This window comes from Dermochelys coriacea, chromosome 11 (assembly GCF_009764565.3).
Source record: "Dermochelys coriacea isolate rDerCor1 chromosome 11, rDerCor1.pri.v4, whole genome shotgun sequence".
Classification (NCBI taxonomy): domain Eukaryota; kingdom Metazoa; phylum Chordata; order Testudines; family Dermochelyidae; genus Dermochelys; species Dermochelys coriacea.
In genome coordinates this window covers 63653665-63673016 of record NC_050078.2, presented here as the reverse complement: position 1 = coordinate 63673016, position 19352 = coordinate 63653665, and the positions used below count along the sequence as shown (strand labels likewise).

General features: G+C 39.6%; 1 protein-coding gene and 1 non-coding gene across 3 annotated transcripts in view; both read left to right on the top strand.

The window, feature by feature from the left end:
• The window catches only part of INO80D (INO80 complex subunit D), a 56315-nt gene that overhangs the window by 20534 nt on the left and 16429 nt on the right, over positions 1-19352 (top strand). For both annotated transcript variants that reach the window (XM_038421972.2, XM_043505630.1), the window contains exons 4-6: positions 3955-4703; positions 8002-8110; positions 18136-18360. In XM_038421972.2, coding sequence (XP_038277900.1) covers positions 3955-4703; positions 8002-8110; positions 18136-18360 — 1083 coding nt within the window. The remainder of the gene's footprint in view (positions 1-3954; positions 4704-8001; positions 8111-18135; positions 18361-19352) is intronic.
• Positions 19030-19151, top strand: LOC119840937. The gene has a single exon (XR_005288351.1). It is a non-coding gene; the product is annotated as a small nucleolar RNA SNORA57 (small nucleolar RNA).

The following is a 19352-nucleotide window of genomic DNA, read 5'->3' as shown; positions in this document are numbered from 1 at the left end:
TGTACACTCCATGTTTGACTCTGAGTTCTAATAGGGGTCAACCGCATTCCCTTACAGTATGTGTTGATCACAGTTCACCCTGCCTATGCCAGAAAGACAGATGTGTTTATCACTGATTTTGAGGCGGGGAGGGGGAAATGATGATATTATTTGACATTCAGTATAAAATACTTAGGACTTCTGATATTCAGTTTTAACTGATAAACATCAGTAAAACACTACCCATCAATAGAAATTGGTGTTTATCAAATAAACATTGGAAATGGTTACTTGTATATAAGGGCTGATCTACAACAAGCAGTAATGTGGACTACAGGGATATGATTTTAACTGCACTAATGTGTTGTGTTGTACATTAAATGATCCATGTAGACCCTGCTGGTGTGCACTAAAGATTCCTTAGTGTACTTTAATGTAGTGCTGTGTTTGAAACAGTAGTATGTTAAAGCGCACAAGGGAACATTACCGAGATTACTCATTACAGTATATTCAAAGAGAGCCCTGAACTACCTCACCCTTCCCCCCCCCCCCGATTTTGGACATCTATATAAAACTCACAAATTGCTAAAAATAAACCCCCACAAATGAAATTAATAAACTTAGAAAAACAGAAGCCCTAACAATACACGCAGCTTAAAGAACAGACTCACCCTTTGTTTGTAGCACAGGAATGGCCTGCACATGGTGGTTTAACCAGTGTTTCATGAAATGATAGCCTGATATCTTTGGATTTGTATCCAGAGAGATTACCTGTATAAGTAAATGTTCTATTAACCTTGAATCCTGAAGCACTATCTGTTAAGGATTTAAAAGATCCAAAGCCTTTCCCATATTAGAGAAAATGTCAGATTAAAAATTATTTATATAAAAACAAATAGTCTGAAACTGATGATTTTTTGTAATCTAACTCCCTATCCTTTCTTACTTATTTTTTGTGTTTCCTTTGATTTGGGCAATGAAAATAGATTAGTCAGTTTCACCTTCTGGCTCATGCCCAAGTACAGGGCTGCGTTGTTTGGGTACAAACACTACAGGGAAATGTTTAAACCAAACAAAACTATTTTCATTGGAATAACAAACAAAACAAAACAAAAAAACACCATAGAAACATTTCCATTGTGCTTATTTTGTACCTTTTTTTTTTTTAAATCATTCTGACAGTGTCTCTTGCTAGACTGACACCTATATTACTTAAAAATACTTAATTTCTTAATATTAAGCATGTGAGTACTCCCATTGACTTTAACGGAAGCAGTATTACATCCTGAATGACTTGTCTATTACAGCAGTCAATAAAAAAAAAAAAATACTTCTCAGTATGCCTTCTGCAGGAATCTCCTTCTCACACTTTTCCACAAAGATTGCACACATTTAGTATCAGCCCTCTGCTTTTCACCTAATAATTCATTACCTTTTGTAATTATTAGCTAACTTGCATTTAAACAATAATCTACAGCAGGGGTTATCAAACTTCATTGCACCATGACCCCCTTCTGACAACAAAAATTACTACACAACCCCAGGAGTGGGGGACCAAAGCCTGAGTCCGCCTAATTCCCACTCTCTCAGATGGGGAAGCCAAAGAAGTAGTAGAAGTCAAAGCCAAAGGGTTTCAGCCCCAGCCAGAGAGTCTGTAACCTGAGCCCCGCTGCCCAGGGCTGGATCCTTCAGGCTTCAGCTTCAGCCCCGAGCCTCAGCAAGTCTAAGACAGCCCTGGTGACTCTATTAAAATGGTCCCGACCCACAGTTTGAGAACCGCTGATCTATAGTGCTAAATTTTGTCATGAGGTTTTGAAAATCCAGGTTTTGAAAATATTAAATCAATTGGTTACTTTCCACATAGACCAAAAGTAATTTCATTTAAAAATGAAATCTGACTCATAGCTGTTAAATAGTACCTCCCCAAACATGTCCGTAAGCTATCAATAAATATCTCCAGGTTTTAATATAGATGTTAAACTTTCAAGCCCATAATTTTCAGCCTCCTTCCTTGAATCTTTTTTTTTTTTTTTTAAATTATAAGAATTATGGTTCCCAATCCTGCAACTTAAAATAGGCAGACCTCCATTGACATCTGAGACTCTACACAGGTGCAGAGAAAGCATAGTTGCTATTTCCCAATCACCTGGTGGTTCGAGAGTATCTAGGCAGCCTAGAATTAATTATCTGTTAGATCCCCTAATCTAGTATGTCATCTGTCAATGTAGATCATCATTACCCCTAGTCCTTTAGTGTTAATACATCTGAGAGAGACTTTCAGTGGTTTTAAAGTAAAATTAACTAGAAAAGAGTTGATTTTATAGCAGCTTGAAATACACATTTTTGTGATGATGTGCATGTACATTTTCATTGCATTATATAAGCAATGCACAGTGATGACAGGATAGAAATTTTTTGCCTATGTTAATGTAGTTTTTGCTCGGATTTACTCAGTTGCTCTTTATGATACGTACTTAACCATGGAAAATAGCTTACAGCTAAAGCCATTTTTTTAGTTGCTTAATCATCAGACACAACTAGTGGCCCGTCTCAGCAAAGATCTCCAATTCAAGACTGTCCATGGAAAAAGCGTCTTGTAATTTGTCTCTCAATTACAGAAATGCATTAACTCTATCTTTACAACATATATCACACTAAAACCGTGCAAATTCACTAATAGTGAAAGAACAGCCTGATCACAGGGGTAGTAGTCTCTATTATACTTTTAAATGTGGGATGCCTTAAAATGGTTCCATTTGACTAGCCCTTAATAGCTTTCTTCTTATCAGGGCCCTTTTAGTTTATATTTTAATGCAGTGGTTCTCAAACTCCTCCCCGCGCCCCCACGGACCACTTGAAAATAGCTGAGGATCTTGGTAGACCACTTAATGATCTTTCCAAATGTTGCTTGTACCATTATCTAACTATTGTAAAGTACTCTGAATAAAACCTCTATATTAAAAAAAAATAATGAATATTTTTCTGTTCTAAAAATAAAAAGCACACAACTCATATTTTAATATCAGTATTCTGACCTTTCTAATGCAATGGATGTGCCCTCTGTCCCCCGCCGCGGCAGTCCCCGAGCTGGGGCTGGGAAGAACTCTGTGGGGGTCTCTCCCTGTCTCCCCCACCGCGGCAGTCCCCGAGCTGGGGCTGGGAAGAAATCTGTGGGGGTCTCTCCCTGTCTCCCCCACCGCAGCAGCTCCTGAGCTGGGGCTGGGAAGGAGGGGGGGGTCTCTCCCCGGCAGCCGCAGCCCTGGGGCTGTGGAAAGTTGCCTCTTTCTCTGGCCGCCGCAGCCTGCACGTCCCAAATTCCCCCCACCCCCTCTTCTCACCTCACTACCCTCTCCGACCTACTCCCCATTCCCCCCAAGGCCACCACCTCACCTTATATGTGTGTCTTCTCCAGGATCCAGGCACCTAATTAGTGGAGCCACGCCTGCGCGGCTCCACTAATTAGGTGAATGGCTCTTTGTTCTCTTTTGTGCGGCTGCCCAAGGGTGCACCTTTAGAGGGAACTATCTGCGGACCACCTGAATGGAGCTTGCGGACCACTAGTGGTCCATGGACTACAGTTTGAGAACCTCTATTCTAATGTATCATACAGTCCATTTGTCTTGTTCATCTTGCCATGTGTCCATTAAGGATATGAGGGATAGATTTTTATTTTTTTTTTTTTTTTTTTTTTTGAAAGGATAGGTATTTGGCTCTCAGACTTTTAAAAATCCAGAAATGATAAATTCTCTCACGTGGAAGTTTTTATTTTATATTATGGACCTGGAACATGAGATGTGATTGTAGAAACTCATTAATACACAAACATGAGTTAATAATCTAATTTTTTCAGTGGCAGGTCAGATGGTTTTTGTTGTTGTTGGGGTTTCCTGTCTGTGGTTTCATCTTTTTTTGCTTTCTTAAGTGTGTTTGTTTAAAAGAAGAGAAAAAAGGAACTTACTGTTTTCACTTTTGAAGGTACTGCAACAGCCACCTACAGGTACTTGGCTTTATACCTAAAAAGGAGAGGAAGAAAAAGAATGATCCAATAGAGGAAGTGAAGGTCAGGCACCAGATGGATGCTATGGCCTTCAGTCTGACAGTGCCCACACTGGCCTTGAAGATGTCCAATGGACTGGATGGGATGTCCCTGTCTCCACCAGGGGCTAGGCTTCCTCTCCACTACCTGGAAGCAGAGTTAGATGATCCCTTTGCTTTCAATGAAGAGGATGATGACTTAAAGAAAGGGGCAACGGTGAGGAAAAAGTTGCAGAGCAAGTTGGCCCAAAACCGGCAGCGCCAGAGAGAAACAGAGATTTTAAAAGTTCACCAAGAGCACTTTAGCCCCCTTCCTGCACGTTTGCAGCAGCAGCCACTGCAGCAGCAGCACTCCCATCTGCCACCTTTATCAGCTTCTTTAAAGCCTTTAGGGCTACCGCAGGGCTTCATCTGCAAGTCACCTCAACCTCAGAACACCAGCCTACCAATGCAGGGAGTGGCACCCACCACACACACTATAGCACAAGCAAGGCAGATGTCTAACAAGAGACCCCTGCCTCTCCTGCCACCCACCAGGGCTCCTGTTGTGGACCCACCAAGGACTGATCGGGTCCTCATGAAAGCCACAGCCTTCTCTCCACACTCATCCTGCATGAGCCGGCTACAGAGACTGGTGAAACTGTGCACTCGAAAACAGCAACTGGAAACTGATCTGTTTCCACATTTAGGTAGGTAGATAATTACATACATCACTGTACTGTTTTTTCAGGTTGCTATGAGATTATATGCCTTTAAATTCATCAGGACATGTACTTTTTACCTTTCTAAAAGGGGGAATATGTCAAGAGATGTATAGGCAGGTCACATCTGTTTTACAACTTTTTTTTTATTCTTTATAACTTTTTTAAAAAAAAATGCTAGTTAATGATTTTGAGAGGCCAAACTGAGGTATTACTCACTCTTAGGTGTGTTTGTTTGTTTGGTTTTTTTTTTAAATCACAACATTTTCAAGTGAAGCAGTAATGATGGTCCTGTTTGTTCCTAGACTGAGTATATAGACCATATTAGACCTAGAGCCTATGTTGTAAAACCCAAATATGAAACTAATGAAAAAAGGAGCATGTGGAATGAAAGTGCAGATACAACTTTGAGGCTTTGATGTGCATTCTGTGCACACCCAAAACAGCAGTTGACTTCATTGGGAATTTTGAGTGCAAACTGCTAAGATATGGGATCTGATTCAGTAAAAGAAAGTCTAGTGTTGTATTCCACTAGAGAATGAGAATTCAGAAGTTGATTCTGGAGGTGTGGTTTTTTCCATGATTTAGTGCAGAAGTTGTCCGTTTTACCCATTACTAATATATACTATTATTAACTTATTATCCAGACACTACAGTAATAAGTCTTAATCATTGTGTTAACTGCCTATATGTTAGATTTTGTTTTTAATTTAAATTGTGTTACTGACTTCCTCTTGTGGAAATAGGGCTTTTTGCAATTTTAAGAGGCACTTGAATATGGATAAGGTGTTGGCTTGTTGCCTCCATTGTAAATGGAGGTTGAGATATATACACCATTAATGTTACTTTGCTTTTTAATTTAGCTTTAGATTATTGTTTCTCCTATTTACTGCCCACTTTCTGCCCCTGTAAAACTAAACAAGAACCAGAAATGCAATACAATAGAAACAGAAACAGCAAACCATTTGTGTCTTTAATTAAAAAAAAACAAAAACAAAACAAAACCAAAAAAAAACCTTCTAGTATGTCTGGGCAATTATTTACTAGTGGCACACATCACAAACATCTGTAATTTTTGCTATTTCAATTCATCTTTTTTAATTTGCTGTTTAAGGTTTGCCTTTTGGCACCTTTGGGACAATTTGGCTGTTTGTTGGGAAGCTAATGAGTATCCTACAGCATGTCTCTGAAGGATGTTGTTCTGAAAGAATTGTTTCATGATTCTCTGGATAATGCAGTTAATTTGAGGAATAAGGATACCAGGAACATCCCAAGTGTCAAGATTCCCAAATAAGTTAGAAAGTCACCTGTCCTCATGAGCCTGCTTAAAAGTAGCATTCTATATGTGATGCGTGTCACATTCTACAATAACACTTTCTATAAAAATAACTTTTCCTATTGTACCTGGTTTTAGGAAAATGTTTTATCCGATGTATAAATATAAAATTGTGGAAATGTTATGCTATAATAAATGTGAAAATGAAGATAAGATTATAGCATTTTATAACTGCTAATTAACATAATGAACTTAATTATACATTAGCTGTGTGAGAGTAGATAAATACTTACTTGCAAGCTCACATTATGGACTATTTTTAGAGACTTTTTTTTATCCTGGTGGGGAAACTTCTGGGATTTCTATTTAAGAAAATACCTATTACTAGAGGTGACAGGCACAAGATATGAATCTTACTTTCAGAATATTTAAAAAGATACCCTTAATTTTTAGTAAAACTATGCAAACTGATGTTTGTATAAACAAAATGGAAAAAAGGTCCAATACTCCCCATTCCCTTTTCAGGAGTTAAAAGATTTAACAGCCGTACTTATTTTTTTTTAATTTGTGCCAAAAAATTGATTACACTGCATCCATTGTGTATGTGGCTTTATGGAACATCAATTTAGCTAGTTTAATTTTTCAAGTAAAATAAATTTAAGTATAAGAAATTTTTCAAGTTTCTTAGCGTTTACACTTGGGCCAAACTTGAATGTCTAAAAATAGGCAAAAAGGTAACATTTTCAAAAGTCAAAGTCCTGTGTCCTAAATCACATAGGTGCTTTTGAAATTTTTACCCCAAATCTGTATTTAGGCTCCTAAATTAACACAGAGGCGCCTGAATACTGATTAGAGTGCTAGCCTCTAGACACCTGATTTGGAAACTTGGCCCCAAATCTTCTTGGATAAAGTACAGTAATAAGCTTTAAAAAAATTAAATGGCCCTTAACACTCTGTCCCCTACTCCTGCTCTGTATTTAGGGCCACATGTGAGAGAAGAACAAAAAAAACAGCTGGTTTGGAAGGGAGATTGCGTTTTCCCATCTGGCGCTGAGGGATCAGCAAGGATAGGGTGGGGCTATGAAAAGATGCAGAAGATGAGAATTTATAGGAACCCTGGCTTGATCTTGCCCAGACATCTGGAGGGACGTTCCTCCATGGTCCTTCCTGGTCGCCTTTTTCAGCAAAGTCCTGCAGTGCTATGTAGGATGCTGTCCTGGGCTCTTAGGTAATGAGGGACACACAAATCACAGAATGAAGTGATCCTGCTCCAAAAATCGTTAATTAATCTGGTATTCTTATGTGTACTTAAGCTGTATAAGAAGGTGAACATGCTGCTTAAGAGTGACTGACCCCAGCTCTTGTCTCTTCCCCCTGGAGCAGAAGAAGCCCCTTTCTTACTGATATCTGGTGGAGATGGCCGGTGATTTACGCAGAAAAGAACAGAGGAACATATACTGTGTAGCTTTCTCCCATGGTTTTGCTATTCTCCATGCTTTTTAGCTAGGGGAACAGAGGGTCTATACTTTATAATGTACAGAAATAAGAAACAGGGTTATGTAACTTATTTAGACCACAGACTATTAATTATTGGACTGGAAGCTCTTCATGGTAGGGACTTCCTCTTTATCATTGTAAAAAATCTAACATTGATCACAACAGAGAAAATATTTGTCTTTACATAAGATTGATGGTAGTTTTGGTTTTTATTTAATATATTTATGGACAAAGAAGGCCAATAAAGATATTAAAGGGATAACACTGGTCATTGAAAAATGCTGTTACATGCTGTTTGTACATTGTAATGAAGCTGCTGTCATAACTGTCCGTAGGTTATTGAGAAAATTACATGATGAATCTAATATAATTTATCCTCATTACTATGCTATGTACGACATAGAATAGGCAGAGACAGTTGATAGTGGTTATTACCACAGGTTATTCACAGATATTTGAGGATTACAGTCTCTCTTCATCCAGCCTTCATGTTTCCAATTCTCTCCTACTCAGGGCTGGACTGGTCTGAAGATAGTGGAGAAGAGTTGGAGGATTCAGAGCAAACTTCCCCATACCAGGTTGCATGGTCTATCCGGGAAACTCTCAGATATGAAAAACATGAGTAAGTATCCTTCTTTTATTGTTTGTATTGGCCCCCAATTCAGCAAAGCACTTAAACATGGCCTTTACTTTAAGCAAAGTTAGTGGGGCTTAAGTGCTTTGCTGAATCAAGACCTTTTATTATACAGCAGAACCAGGTCAACATGTTAGTTGTTGAGCTCTATCCAGAAGCTGTGCCCCAGATATCAGAAATTAGATCGGGAATCACAGTAACAGACTGTGAGTAGACTTCTAAATTCCATTTTACATTTGATAAGGACAAAAACCTGATCTCTTCTCTGGAAGAGGAGAATAATTAAAAAAAACTAATGTACCAAGAGAGCAGAGTAGCTCTTAGTAGATAAAATGGGAGTATGAATTTTAAACCTTATCGTAGCAGCCCTGCATAGTATTTTTCAAAATCTTTTGTTGTTTCTGACTTTTGAAAATTGTACTAATCAATAATTTTGTCACTGAATTGTTCTTTTGCTTCTGGAGACATTGGGTTCACTTTTGGTCTTGAGTTTGGTCTTATCATAATCCTGCTAAAAAGATCAAATGTCATTTTCAGGCGATGCCCAGGACAGAATGGAAGTTATTTTAATGGGGGCTAAGATTCTGCAAAGGTTTGCGCGCGCGCGCGCACACACACACACACACACACACACACACACACACACACACACACACACACACACACACACACACACACACACACACACACACACACACACACACACCCCTTCCCCATGAGGGTGTTTCAGTTCAGTCCCACAGAACCACTGGAGAAGTGCCATTTTTGCAGTCTGCTGCTGAAGCAGGGCAGGGATAAAGGCCTAGATTCAGAAAAGCACCTAAGCACGTGCTTAAATCCCACTTAATGGGATTTTAGCACATACTGAAATGCTTTGTTGAATAAGGATGACTTTTTGTACTGGGGCCAGAATCAGGATTTATCTTTTCTGTTTTTACTACCTTTTAGTAGTAGTTTTGTTTGTTTGTGATACAAAGAGAGGAATATGGGATTGATAGTTTGTATAACTGTTCTTTTCATTGGTAATTGAGAAGTGGTATTATGCCTCTATCAACTAACCAGTAACATCATGTTCTAGATTTTGATTATAAACTGGCAGTACATTTGTATTGCTGGTGCAGAACGGCTTAAAATGTTGTGCAAACATTGTTAATCCATGACTGTGCCGTCTCGCAACAGGATATGATCATATATGTCTCTGTTAATGTCATTCTAGCACACAGAGAGTAAAGTATACCATTCAGAGTATTGTAGTTAAATTGAGATAATCTAGAAGAAAGGAGTTTGAGCCATATTAATCACAAAATGAAATCACAGCCTTGATAAGTTTTGTTATAGCTTCTATATTATGGTTCAGTTTCAGTACACAACCAGATATTTTTCTTGGGTCTAAAAGCATTGCACCTTCTTCCAAAAGATATGGATGGATGTGGTGGTAATACTTCAGTGCCCCTGCAAATGTGATATATAAAACTTCAAAACTGAACTGCTAGGACACCAGCTTGCAGAAAACCATACAATTTGTAAAGGCATCTTCATGGTGAACGGCAAAGCTGCAATCAAAATTGAGAGAAGCCCAGAAATATATGGGGATATGGAAATATATATGCCTTCACCAAGTCAAACTTTGGTGACAGTCAGCAGACCAAAAACATCCAAAACACTTTTCTTTTTTAGCAGGCATGAAAGTGTGTTGCTCTTTTGGGATCACTAGGCAGAAAAACAGTGAGCTTTTACAGAAGTTACAAATATTTTTAAAAATATAGCTGTGGTATAGCTGCTTTTCAGGTGATTATTCCTCACAGCCTGGCTATTAAGGAACATAACATTAGAGATCAAATAGACTTACTTCCATTCTGACTATAGTTTTCCAATTAATCTTTTAAACCAAATAAACCTTCAAAAAAGGTTTCAGAGTAGTAGCCGTGTTAGTCTGTATTCGCAAAAAGAAAAGGAGTACTTGTGGCACCTTAGAGACTAACAAATTTATTGGAGCATAAGCTTTCATGAGCTACAGCTCACTTCATTGGATGCATTTGGTGGTGCATCCGATGAAGTGAGCTGTAGCTCACGAAAGCTTATGCTCAAATAAATTTGTTAGTCTCTAAGGTGCCACAAGTACTCCTTTTCTTTTCTCAAAAAAGGGTGAAGTGTCCAATCAAAGAACTCCTTCCCCTCCTTAACATTGGATTGGAACGTTACTTACATCCCATTTTCTTTTTCACCTTTTAAGGGGGTTGCGCATTAGCTTCTTAGTCTGTGGTTTGTTTTTGAGTTGGTTGGTTGGTGGTTTTTTTTATTTTCGCTGAATCCTCCAGGTTCTTTTCACATGTATGTAAAGTATGAACTTTAATTGACATTTTCTATTTCATTTAATGTTTTGTGCACTTCACCTAAAACTCCCTCTTCATTGACCATAACTGATTAATTCTTCTACAGCACTTGCAACTCTTACTTTTCTATTTAATCTGCCGAGTTCTACTCTTCAGCACCTTTTCTAATTTTGTTTATGAATAAACATTGACACATTTGCTTGTTTGCAATCTTTCAAAGTTGTATTTCTATTTGTCAAGCTTCAGTAAAGATTGTTATTAAGTAAACATCTATTCCTTGTTCTACTTTGACATTCTGCACTATGAAAAGGAGTACTTGTGGCACCTTAGAGACTAACAAATTTATTAGAGCATAAGCTTTCGTGAGCTACAGCTCACTTCATGGCTCACGAAAACTTATGCTCTAATAAATTTGTTAGTCTCTAAGGTGCCACAAGTACTCCTTTTCTTTTTGCGAATACAGACTAACACGGCTGCTACTCTGAAACCTGTCATTCTGCACTATGTTCTCTGTTTCTGAGGATATATTAATTTAAACTGTTCCATGAATGAGTTTGTTTTGTTAAAGTGACTCTGCCTTACTAATTTAAATAGCTACTCAAATTGATAGCAAGCTAACCAAAGAAATCTGAGGTTCAACAAGGACAAGTGCAGAATCCTGCACTTAGGATGGAAGAATCCCATGCACTGCTACAAACTAGGGACTGAGTGACTAGGCAGTAGTTCTGCAGAAAAGGACTATCACTATCGGTTACAGTGGACGAGAAGCTGGATATGAGTCAACAGTGTGCCCTTGTTGCCAAGAAGGCTAACGGCATTTTGGGTTGTATAAGTAGGAGCATTGCCAGCAGATCCAGGGACATAATCATTCCCCTCTATTTGGCATTGGTGAAGTCTCATCAGGAGTATTGTGTCCAGTTTTGGGCCCCACACTACATGAAGGATTTGGAAAGAGTCCAGCGGACAGCAGCAAAAATTAATAAGGGGCTAGAGCACATGACTTATGAGGAGAGGTGAGGGAACAGGGATTATTTAGTCTGCAGAAGAGAAAAATGAGGGGGGATTTGATAGCTGCTTTCAACTACCTGAAAGGGTGTTCCAAAGAGAATGGTCTAGACTGTTCTCAGTGGTGGCAGATGACAGGACAGGAAGCAATGGTCTCAAGTCACATTGGGGGAGATTTAGGTTGGATATTAGGAAAAAACTATTTCACTAGGATTGTGGTGAGGTACTGGAATGGGCTACGTAGGGAGTTGGTGGAATCTTCTTCCTTAGGAGTTTTTAAGATCAGGCTTGAAAAAGCCCTGGCTGGGATGATTTAGCTGGGGATTGGTCCTGCTTTGAGCAGGGGGTTGGACTAGATGACCTCCTGAGGTCACTTCCAACCCTGTGTAGACGTACCCATAGAAGCAGGTGATTGACTTTGAGTGCAATTCTGCATTCACCGGGTTGGCTTGTTTTCAATACTTCTCCTTGAGGGAAGAATTTCCTCTGTAATGTTCAATTAGAGTTTTCAGTGATGGTATGGCTCAGCATTCAGAAATCATGATATTGGCTTAAAATTCATGAGATTTTGAAAATAATACAGTTGGAGTTTGTTTGCCTTTTTTCTTTTTAATCTGTAGGTCACATTCTGAAGCTTGTGTGTAAAACATGGGGGCCATACATTTACTTTATTATTATTATTAAAATGAAAATTGAGATTCTGGTGTATTCACAGGACTTCAGGTCTAGGGCCTTAAAGAAAAACACCAAATATTGCAAGACTCTCTGATAAAATTCTGAGTTAGCAACACTAGAGTTAAAATCAAGAGTAACTGACTTGCTGGGAAACCTGTTTCAGCCGGGAAAATTATTCATCGGAACACTGGTTCCAGGGGGAGGTGAGACATGAACAGTTCTTATCTTCATCTACAACTACTAACACCAAAGTGGTCCCTGCTTGCAACTCCATTGCCCTCCCTGAAGTTACACCATGGATGATTTGACCTTGGCCCTCATCTGCTTGTAAAGGAAAAATAAGCTTATTTAAAACAAAATCCAGATTTGAACAACTTTGTTGGCAATGTATATATTGAAGTTTGTCTAAAATGGTCAGAATAGACTGTTTTTGCCACTGAAAACAATGGGAAGTAAATTTTCTCCATCATAGCTATCAGTTCACAAGAAAGATAGTAGCCTTCAAAAGCGAGCCTACAGCCATCAGTGCTGCAGAAGTGTTGAAACTACCAAAGCGTGTACAGTTGCAACCACTGCCATAGCACCCACTGATGTCAGGATGTGATCCTGCAGGGGACTTTGCCTCTAGAACCCCTATTGACGGCTTGCTCAGCCCTGCAGTGGTCACTCTCTGTTGCTGGATCTTCCATGGCTTGGTCTTCCAGTCAGGACACTTCTTAGGAGAAGCCTTCTTCTGGTGTAACAAAAATCCAACTGTGAATCCAAATAAATCCAAACTAATCATTCTCCCACCCTCTTTGGCTATATTGACGTTCTCTTCTCTTTACCTGTATGTGTGGGCCTTGCAGAGTTTGTCCTATTCTACTGCTTTCCAGCAAGTTTCCCCCATTGCTTCTCATCCCCAGGGACTCTGGCAGCTTACCTCAGGGATCTTCCTGCTCCTTTTAGGTCCTGACTCAGCCCCCCCAGGCCTGTCCTGTTCACCAATGGGTCTCCTCCAGCCTGACTTTATCAGGCCCTTCCCAGAGTGAGGGAACTCCTCTCCTGGGTCTCCTGACTGAGTTCACGGCTCTGTTTCAGTAGTCCTCCCTCTGATACCACCACAGCAGGGATCAGGAATTATAATTAAGTCTCCATCATACCCATCAGCGGGGTAACTGTCTGGTCACAGGCAAGGCAGAGTCTGCCTTACCATAAAGGGCCTGCCAGCCTCTGACACCAAGGTACTTCCTTGGAATTTAAAAAACAGAACAAACAAATGAGATGATTAGTGTTCGTCCTTACACCGTCCCTCTGGCATACTGCATGGCAATAACATATAATAAAACCCACCAAATAAATACAGCCTCTACACTTTAAAAAAAGAGGTACTAGAAATGGCAGAAAGAAGAGTGGAAAGATTCTAAAGATTCTTTCCTATAATGTTCAAAAGAATTACACTGGAGTGATTTTATTTATATATTTATTTAACAGCTGTGTTTTGCTAGCCTGTACCATAGTCCAGATCTTCTCTTGAGGGAAGAGCAGGGTTCTTGGTTACTCTGTAGTAAAGAATAACAGTACAAAGGGTGATTCTTTTGTTTGTTACTTCCGATAGCAGGACGACTTTTTCCAATTAAAAAATACTTGTATATTTTCAACTTCCGTTGTAGTGTGGTGCCTTTGCAAATAATTCACAAGAGGTCACTACACTGAGCTAGTCAATGGCAAATCCTGTAGAGAACCTTTGTCCTGGCTGTTTCTTCATGCTACTTAGCATGCCCTCTTCTCTCCCCTGACAAATTTTACCCCCAAATAAGAGTCTTCATTAAAACCCTCCTCAGATGCTGCAATAGCAACCAGCATAGAGCTTCAGCTGGCAAAGTATGGCTGCATATGGAGAGAATGCAGTTAGGCCTGTGTTGTCTTTTGCAGATACGACAGTGGTAATATTAGTTTTTCCAGCTCATTTTATTCTGAATGCTGCCTCATGAAAGAGAACCGTCTTAAGGACTCCTCCCAACTCCACATTTCTTGTTTCTCAGCAATAAAAGGTCCACAGTTTGAGAACCACTGGGTTATGGCATATGCATCAATTTTACTTCTAATCTCAAGTCAGGAACTTTTCATTGACTTGAAGAGAAGATGTTTATCGCAGCACTTTAAAAACAGAGGACATTCTGTATGTTGGATTACTGAGTATTGGCTCTCCTAAAATCAGAGACCTCCCTCTAAACTAGTTTGGATACCTTTTCCAGCAGTCTAACATTTTTTTACACTATGGACTCTGAGGCTCCCTTTGTTGACTTTAGCAGTACTGGATTGGTGGACACCACCTGTTTGCTCTTCCTTTCTATAAGGTAGTGCCTTTTTCATTTTTCATGGTAGACAGTCAACATTTATTCCTTCAGTGTTAAACACTTCTGAGTTATACGTGCCATTGAACATGCCTGTAATGGTGTGGCACCCATCTCTGTGAGCACCCCCTTCTGGTCAGGTGTGGCCGTGGTCTTTAAACCAGTCTCGGCCCTGGTATCGGGCCATACCCCCAGGGCTTCCTCCCTGGAGGCAATGGTTCCAGCTAGGCCTTGTGACAGTTCAGTCCTCTTCTGGGGGTTTACTACTGTCCAATTGTAGGCTCTTCCCCAGTAGCCTATGGGGGTCCTGGGCCCACCCACTGCTCCAAGTCCCAGACCAGGGACCCTAAGAATAGCAGCCACACACCACTGTGTCTCTAGCAAAACTGCCTTCAGTTCCTTGGGCCACTTCCCTGCAACCCCAGCCTTCACTGACGCCTTACCCTAGCTCAGGGCTCTTCTGTGTTCAGGCCCAGCAGCCAGCCAGGAGCGCTTCCTTGCTCCCCTAGTCCTTACAAGCACTGAGCTGTCCTTTGTGCTACAGTTCCCTCTGGCCAGCCAGGGACACTGTCTTCATTCCTCTAGCTCCAGCAAGGAACTGCCTGTCTTTGGTTCTGCAGCTCCTTTTTACAAGGCCCTCCTAGGCTCTCATTGGCTGCTCACTGCAGCCTCTCTGATTGGCTGCTTCCCTTGCAGTCACTCTAGCCTGCTTGGAGGACCTCTCCACTGCTCCTTTCTTGGGACGAGTATGGCAGGGACCTCCGGTCTAGTCTATCCCGTCACAATTTCACTTATTTAAGAAAGGCGGCATGTTTGGTTGTTCATTGAAAGACTTTCATGCAGTTTCAGCAATACTTTAAAAGTGAAATGGCAGACTTTAAATCTTGGTTCATAGTACTCTGTTATACAAGCTTAATGAGACTAAATCAAACGTAATTTGGTTAAACAGCTCATCATAGAAGGGTGAAAATAAAATGTGTTTTTGAATTTTGACACAAAAAACTGGATGTGACTGCTGTTTTAAAGTCTCTTGGGATGTATAAATATGTTTTGGCTAGTCTTGCTTGAAAGTGAAAGTCCTAAGTAGTATTTAAAACTTGGTTGTCTCCCAGCAAGTACTAGAGCCACTCCTGCAGTGCTTTCTGGGCCTCTGTGTGCCTCTTAACTTGTGATTTTCAGAATCATCTCATCAATCAAAAGTTGTACATATTTTACCTTTCTACATTCAGCTGCATGGGAGGTAAGTCAGAGGTTTATTATAATTGTAAAGATGTTCTCTGAAAGAAGACCACTCAAATCAGAAAGCAAAATGTTTCCAAAACCACTTTCACTTTCTAACGTGGACTGTTTCCTTTCTCTAAGGCTAATGGTCAGTTGGGATTAATATTATTTTAAGTAATATAAATATTGGAGCTTATAAGTATATGTGTATGACATATTTTTGTGTTGACTGCCTCTTATAAGGAGAAGGTACTCACTCCCACCCATCTTCCTCCCCCATGCTTGTTGTTTAAAATAGAAAGAAAGAAAGAGAAAACAATTAAAAATCCATGTAATTCTGTATATAGATCAAACTGATATTTTACCCCATTCATTGTATTCTTATTTTTGCTATAATCATTATCTAAATATTTTAAGGGATACTGTTAATTATATTAACTGATAATATTTTCAATTTATTAATTAGCAATGGATATATTTGGTTACGTTCTTATAATGGCTGTTTCTTGAGAATAATATGCATTGCATTTAATAGGGAAAGTTATAACCTGGTCAGTTTTTTTTTCTCATAAAAATATATAGGTGGATGTATATTTCTGTAATGATTGTGCTTTCTCCCTGGAAGTTTTTATGGGCTTTTCTGATAGGTATTAAGTAGGCATTCCCAAACAGAGAGGAACTTTTACATCTAAACTGAGAATGTTTGGCACAAGTGTTTCCATAAAAGAAATTAAATTTGAACTACCTTCTCTAAGAGGGGCACCTACCACTCTGACATTTCTGGATCTTATTTTATTTAATAAATATTGCAGTTGATGGTCAGTATCCATGCTGTCCTTAACTAGTTTTGCAGTACGCTTTGTTGTTCAGAGATTTGGATTTCAATGTATTTGGTCTTGCTGATCAAGCTCTGCACTTTGTACCTTAGTTTTTAACTCCTTTGCTTTAGGTTTGGTAAATTTAGCAAAAATTGCCAAGTTTTATTTTCTCCAGAGAAGACTGAAGAGAGAATGTCTTATTTGAAGTAAATTCACTCCAGTGCTCCTTGGTCATAAACCTTGTTTTGCTGAGTGTTATCAGGGCGAAGCTGACTGCTTGGTACCATGAGAGAGCCTAGATTTAAAAAAGTCCCAGTGATGATTTTTATTACTTCTACTGAGCATGTTTGGCAGGTTTGGGTATTTTTATGGTGTGTGTCCTTTGCCATTTAGAAAAAGAAACTAAAAGGAGCAAAACCTTCCTGAGTAAATGGGGATTGACTGATTGGGTGCTCCCAGTTCATGCTTCCACTCAGTTTCTTGCATAGGCCTACCCAGATCACTCTCTCACTACCCTGTGTATTAACTCTGTAGTAAACTCTGCTTTCTAACTAAATATCTAATGCATAACTGTGTGTGTTTTTGTGTGTGATTTTTACTGTATCTCATAATTACAGCACATAACAGGGAAGTCATCAATGGTCTTTAATATCAGCTTCATAGTTTTACTACTTAAAAAATTGCCCAATGTACTAAAGACAAAGGGGAAAAAATCATCTCAGGCACAGGTGGGTGCATCTGCGTGGACTTTGGAGTTATTCTCATTCACCAGGGGTGAAATGCTGGCCCGACTGAAGTCAATGGGAATTTTACCCCTGCAGTCAGTGAGGCCAGGATTTCACTCCAGAGCTACATAAGACCATAAAGATTGTCTCTTTCACCAACAGAAGTTGGTCCAATAAAAGATAATACCTAACCCCCTTGTCACTCTATTATTCTGGAACCAGCACAACTACAGTAACACTGTGAACAACATAAGTGCCTGTCAATTTGGGTAGTAAATATCAGAGGCCAGATTCTAATCATATTTGTAGCAATGTAAAGCTGAAGTAACTTCATTAAAGTCACTGGAATTTCATTGGTGTAAACCCAGGGCAGGTTAGAGCAGAACTTGAAGCCAGCTTTTTGGGGAAATAGGAGAAAAAAGTTTACCCAGTAAAATCATCCACGAAGAGAGGTCCGCTGTCTGGTACTGTGTTCTTAGAATTCAACCATATTTCTCTGGCATGACCATTCTTCCATCAATTTCCACTGAGTGTTTTCTCTTTTGCATAATTGCAGCTTAAATCAAGCTGTAACTTCATTTGCTGAGACATTTACAGTAAATAAAGGTTAACAATATTCTTTTTAACAGCAAGTTCCAGACATTTAGATATCTCAAACTCAAAGATAAATTGATGTAATCTCTAATATTGACATACCAAGAAGATTAAATACCTTTACAATTTAAAAGGATTCCCACAGTTTGAATTAGTTGAGTTTCTCTTAGGGAACGTATCCCTGGCTATTTTTAGCCTTTTAGCTATGTGTGGAATTAGAAGAAAGATGTTTGTTGAATAATTCTGAGAGAGTTATAAATTTAGTTCTCTTTGAAAAAGACCATCTGTTTTGTGTTTTCTTCACAGGTCAGATGACGATGATGCAGATAGCAGGAGTTCCAGGATGACCCAACTTTGCACTTACTTTCAGCAGAAATATAAGCACCTCTGCCGCCTGGAGCGGGCAGAATCTCGTCAGAAGAAATGCCGGCATACGCTCCGGAAAGCTTTGCTGCATGCGGCCAGCAGAGAGCCGGAATGTGCTGGGCAACTGATACAGGAACTCCGAAGAGCTACGTGCACTTGGACCAGGTTAGAGCCCATACACTCCAACCTGCCTGCAGTAGTAGGCAAGGTCGGGTGAGAATCAGCAGTGAAACAAGCAGGCTAAGTTGAAATGTTGAACTTTCAACCTAATATCCACATGGACCCTGTATGTGAAAGGCAAAATATTCCTGACATAAAAAGACCTATCAGTAGAGTACAGTAAATTAAAGCACGGTTTATTTCTTAAAAGGTTAGGCATTTTTCAGCTGTGCAGTGTAGAAGATGGATCATTTGTTCAGCAACACATGCCCACGATTTTAATTCCTTAGGATAAAATCATGGTCCCAGTGAAGTCAACGGCAAAATTCTAATTAACTTCATTAGGATCAGGATTTCACCCGGAGTATTTTAGCTTCTGATTTTTGTTACTGATTCTGTCATTGTAACCGATCAACCACCCACGTGTCTTGGGTTTTTAGTTAAATGCTTTACAGAAATATACGCTCCTCTGCAAATTCCTTCAGCAATTCAGACTTTTTTTAAAAAAAAGTCTGTGTTCCCTTTACTTCTTTCTAGCATATCATCAGACGTTCTCAGAATGTATTAGATTTGACTCAATCTAACATTAAGTGAGATTCAACAGTGAAACAAATATCCTCTAACAACTCTGAAGGTTATTTTCTGTGGGATTTCCTTTTGGTTAATGTCAACATCCCTCCAGTTCTTGTAATTCATGGAGTTGCTTTGTATAGAATATTTGTGCAAATCCTGGTGTTATGTCTTTGGTACCAGCAGCTTCCCTCTGCTTGGTTCTATCCTCACTCACTAGGGCATGTGGCTCTGGGGGACTCTGAAGAGAATTATGGGTACGGGGGGCAGGTGGCCAGGGTAGGCTTAAAGCAGCTTCTACCCTCCTCACATAGAGCACTCTGCATGGGGGTGCTCTAAACTTCTCTGGGGGGGTAAAGAAGGACTAAGGGCTCTGCTTTTTGGAGGGGGATACATTGAGGCTGGAAGAAAAGGCTCCCATTTTGTGA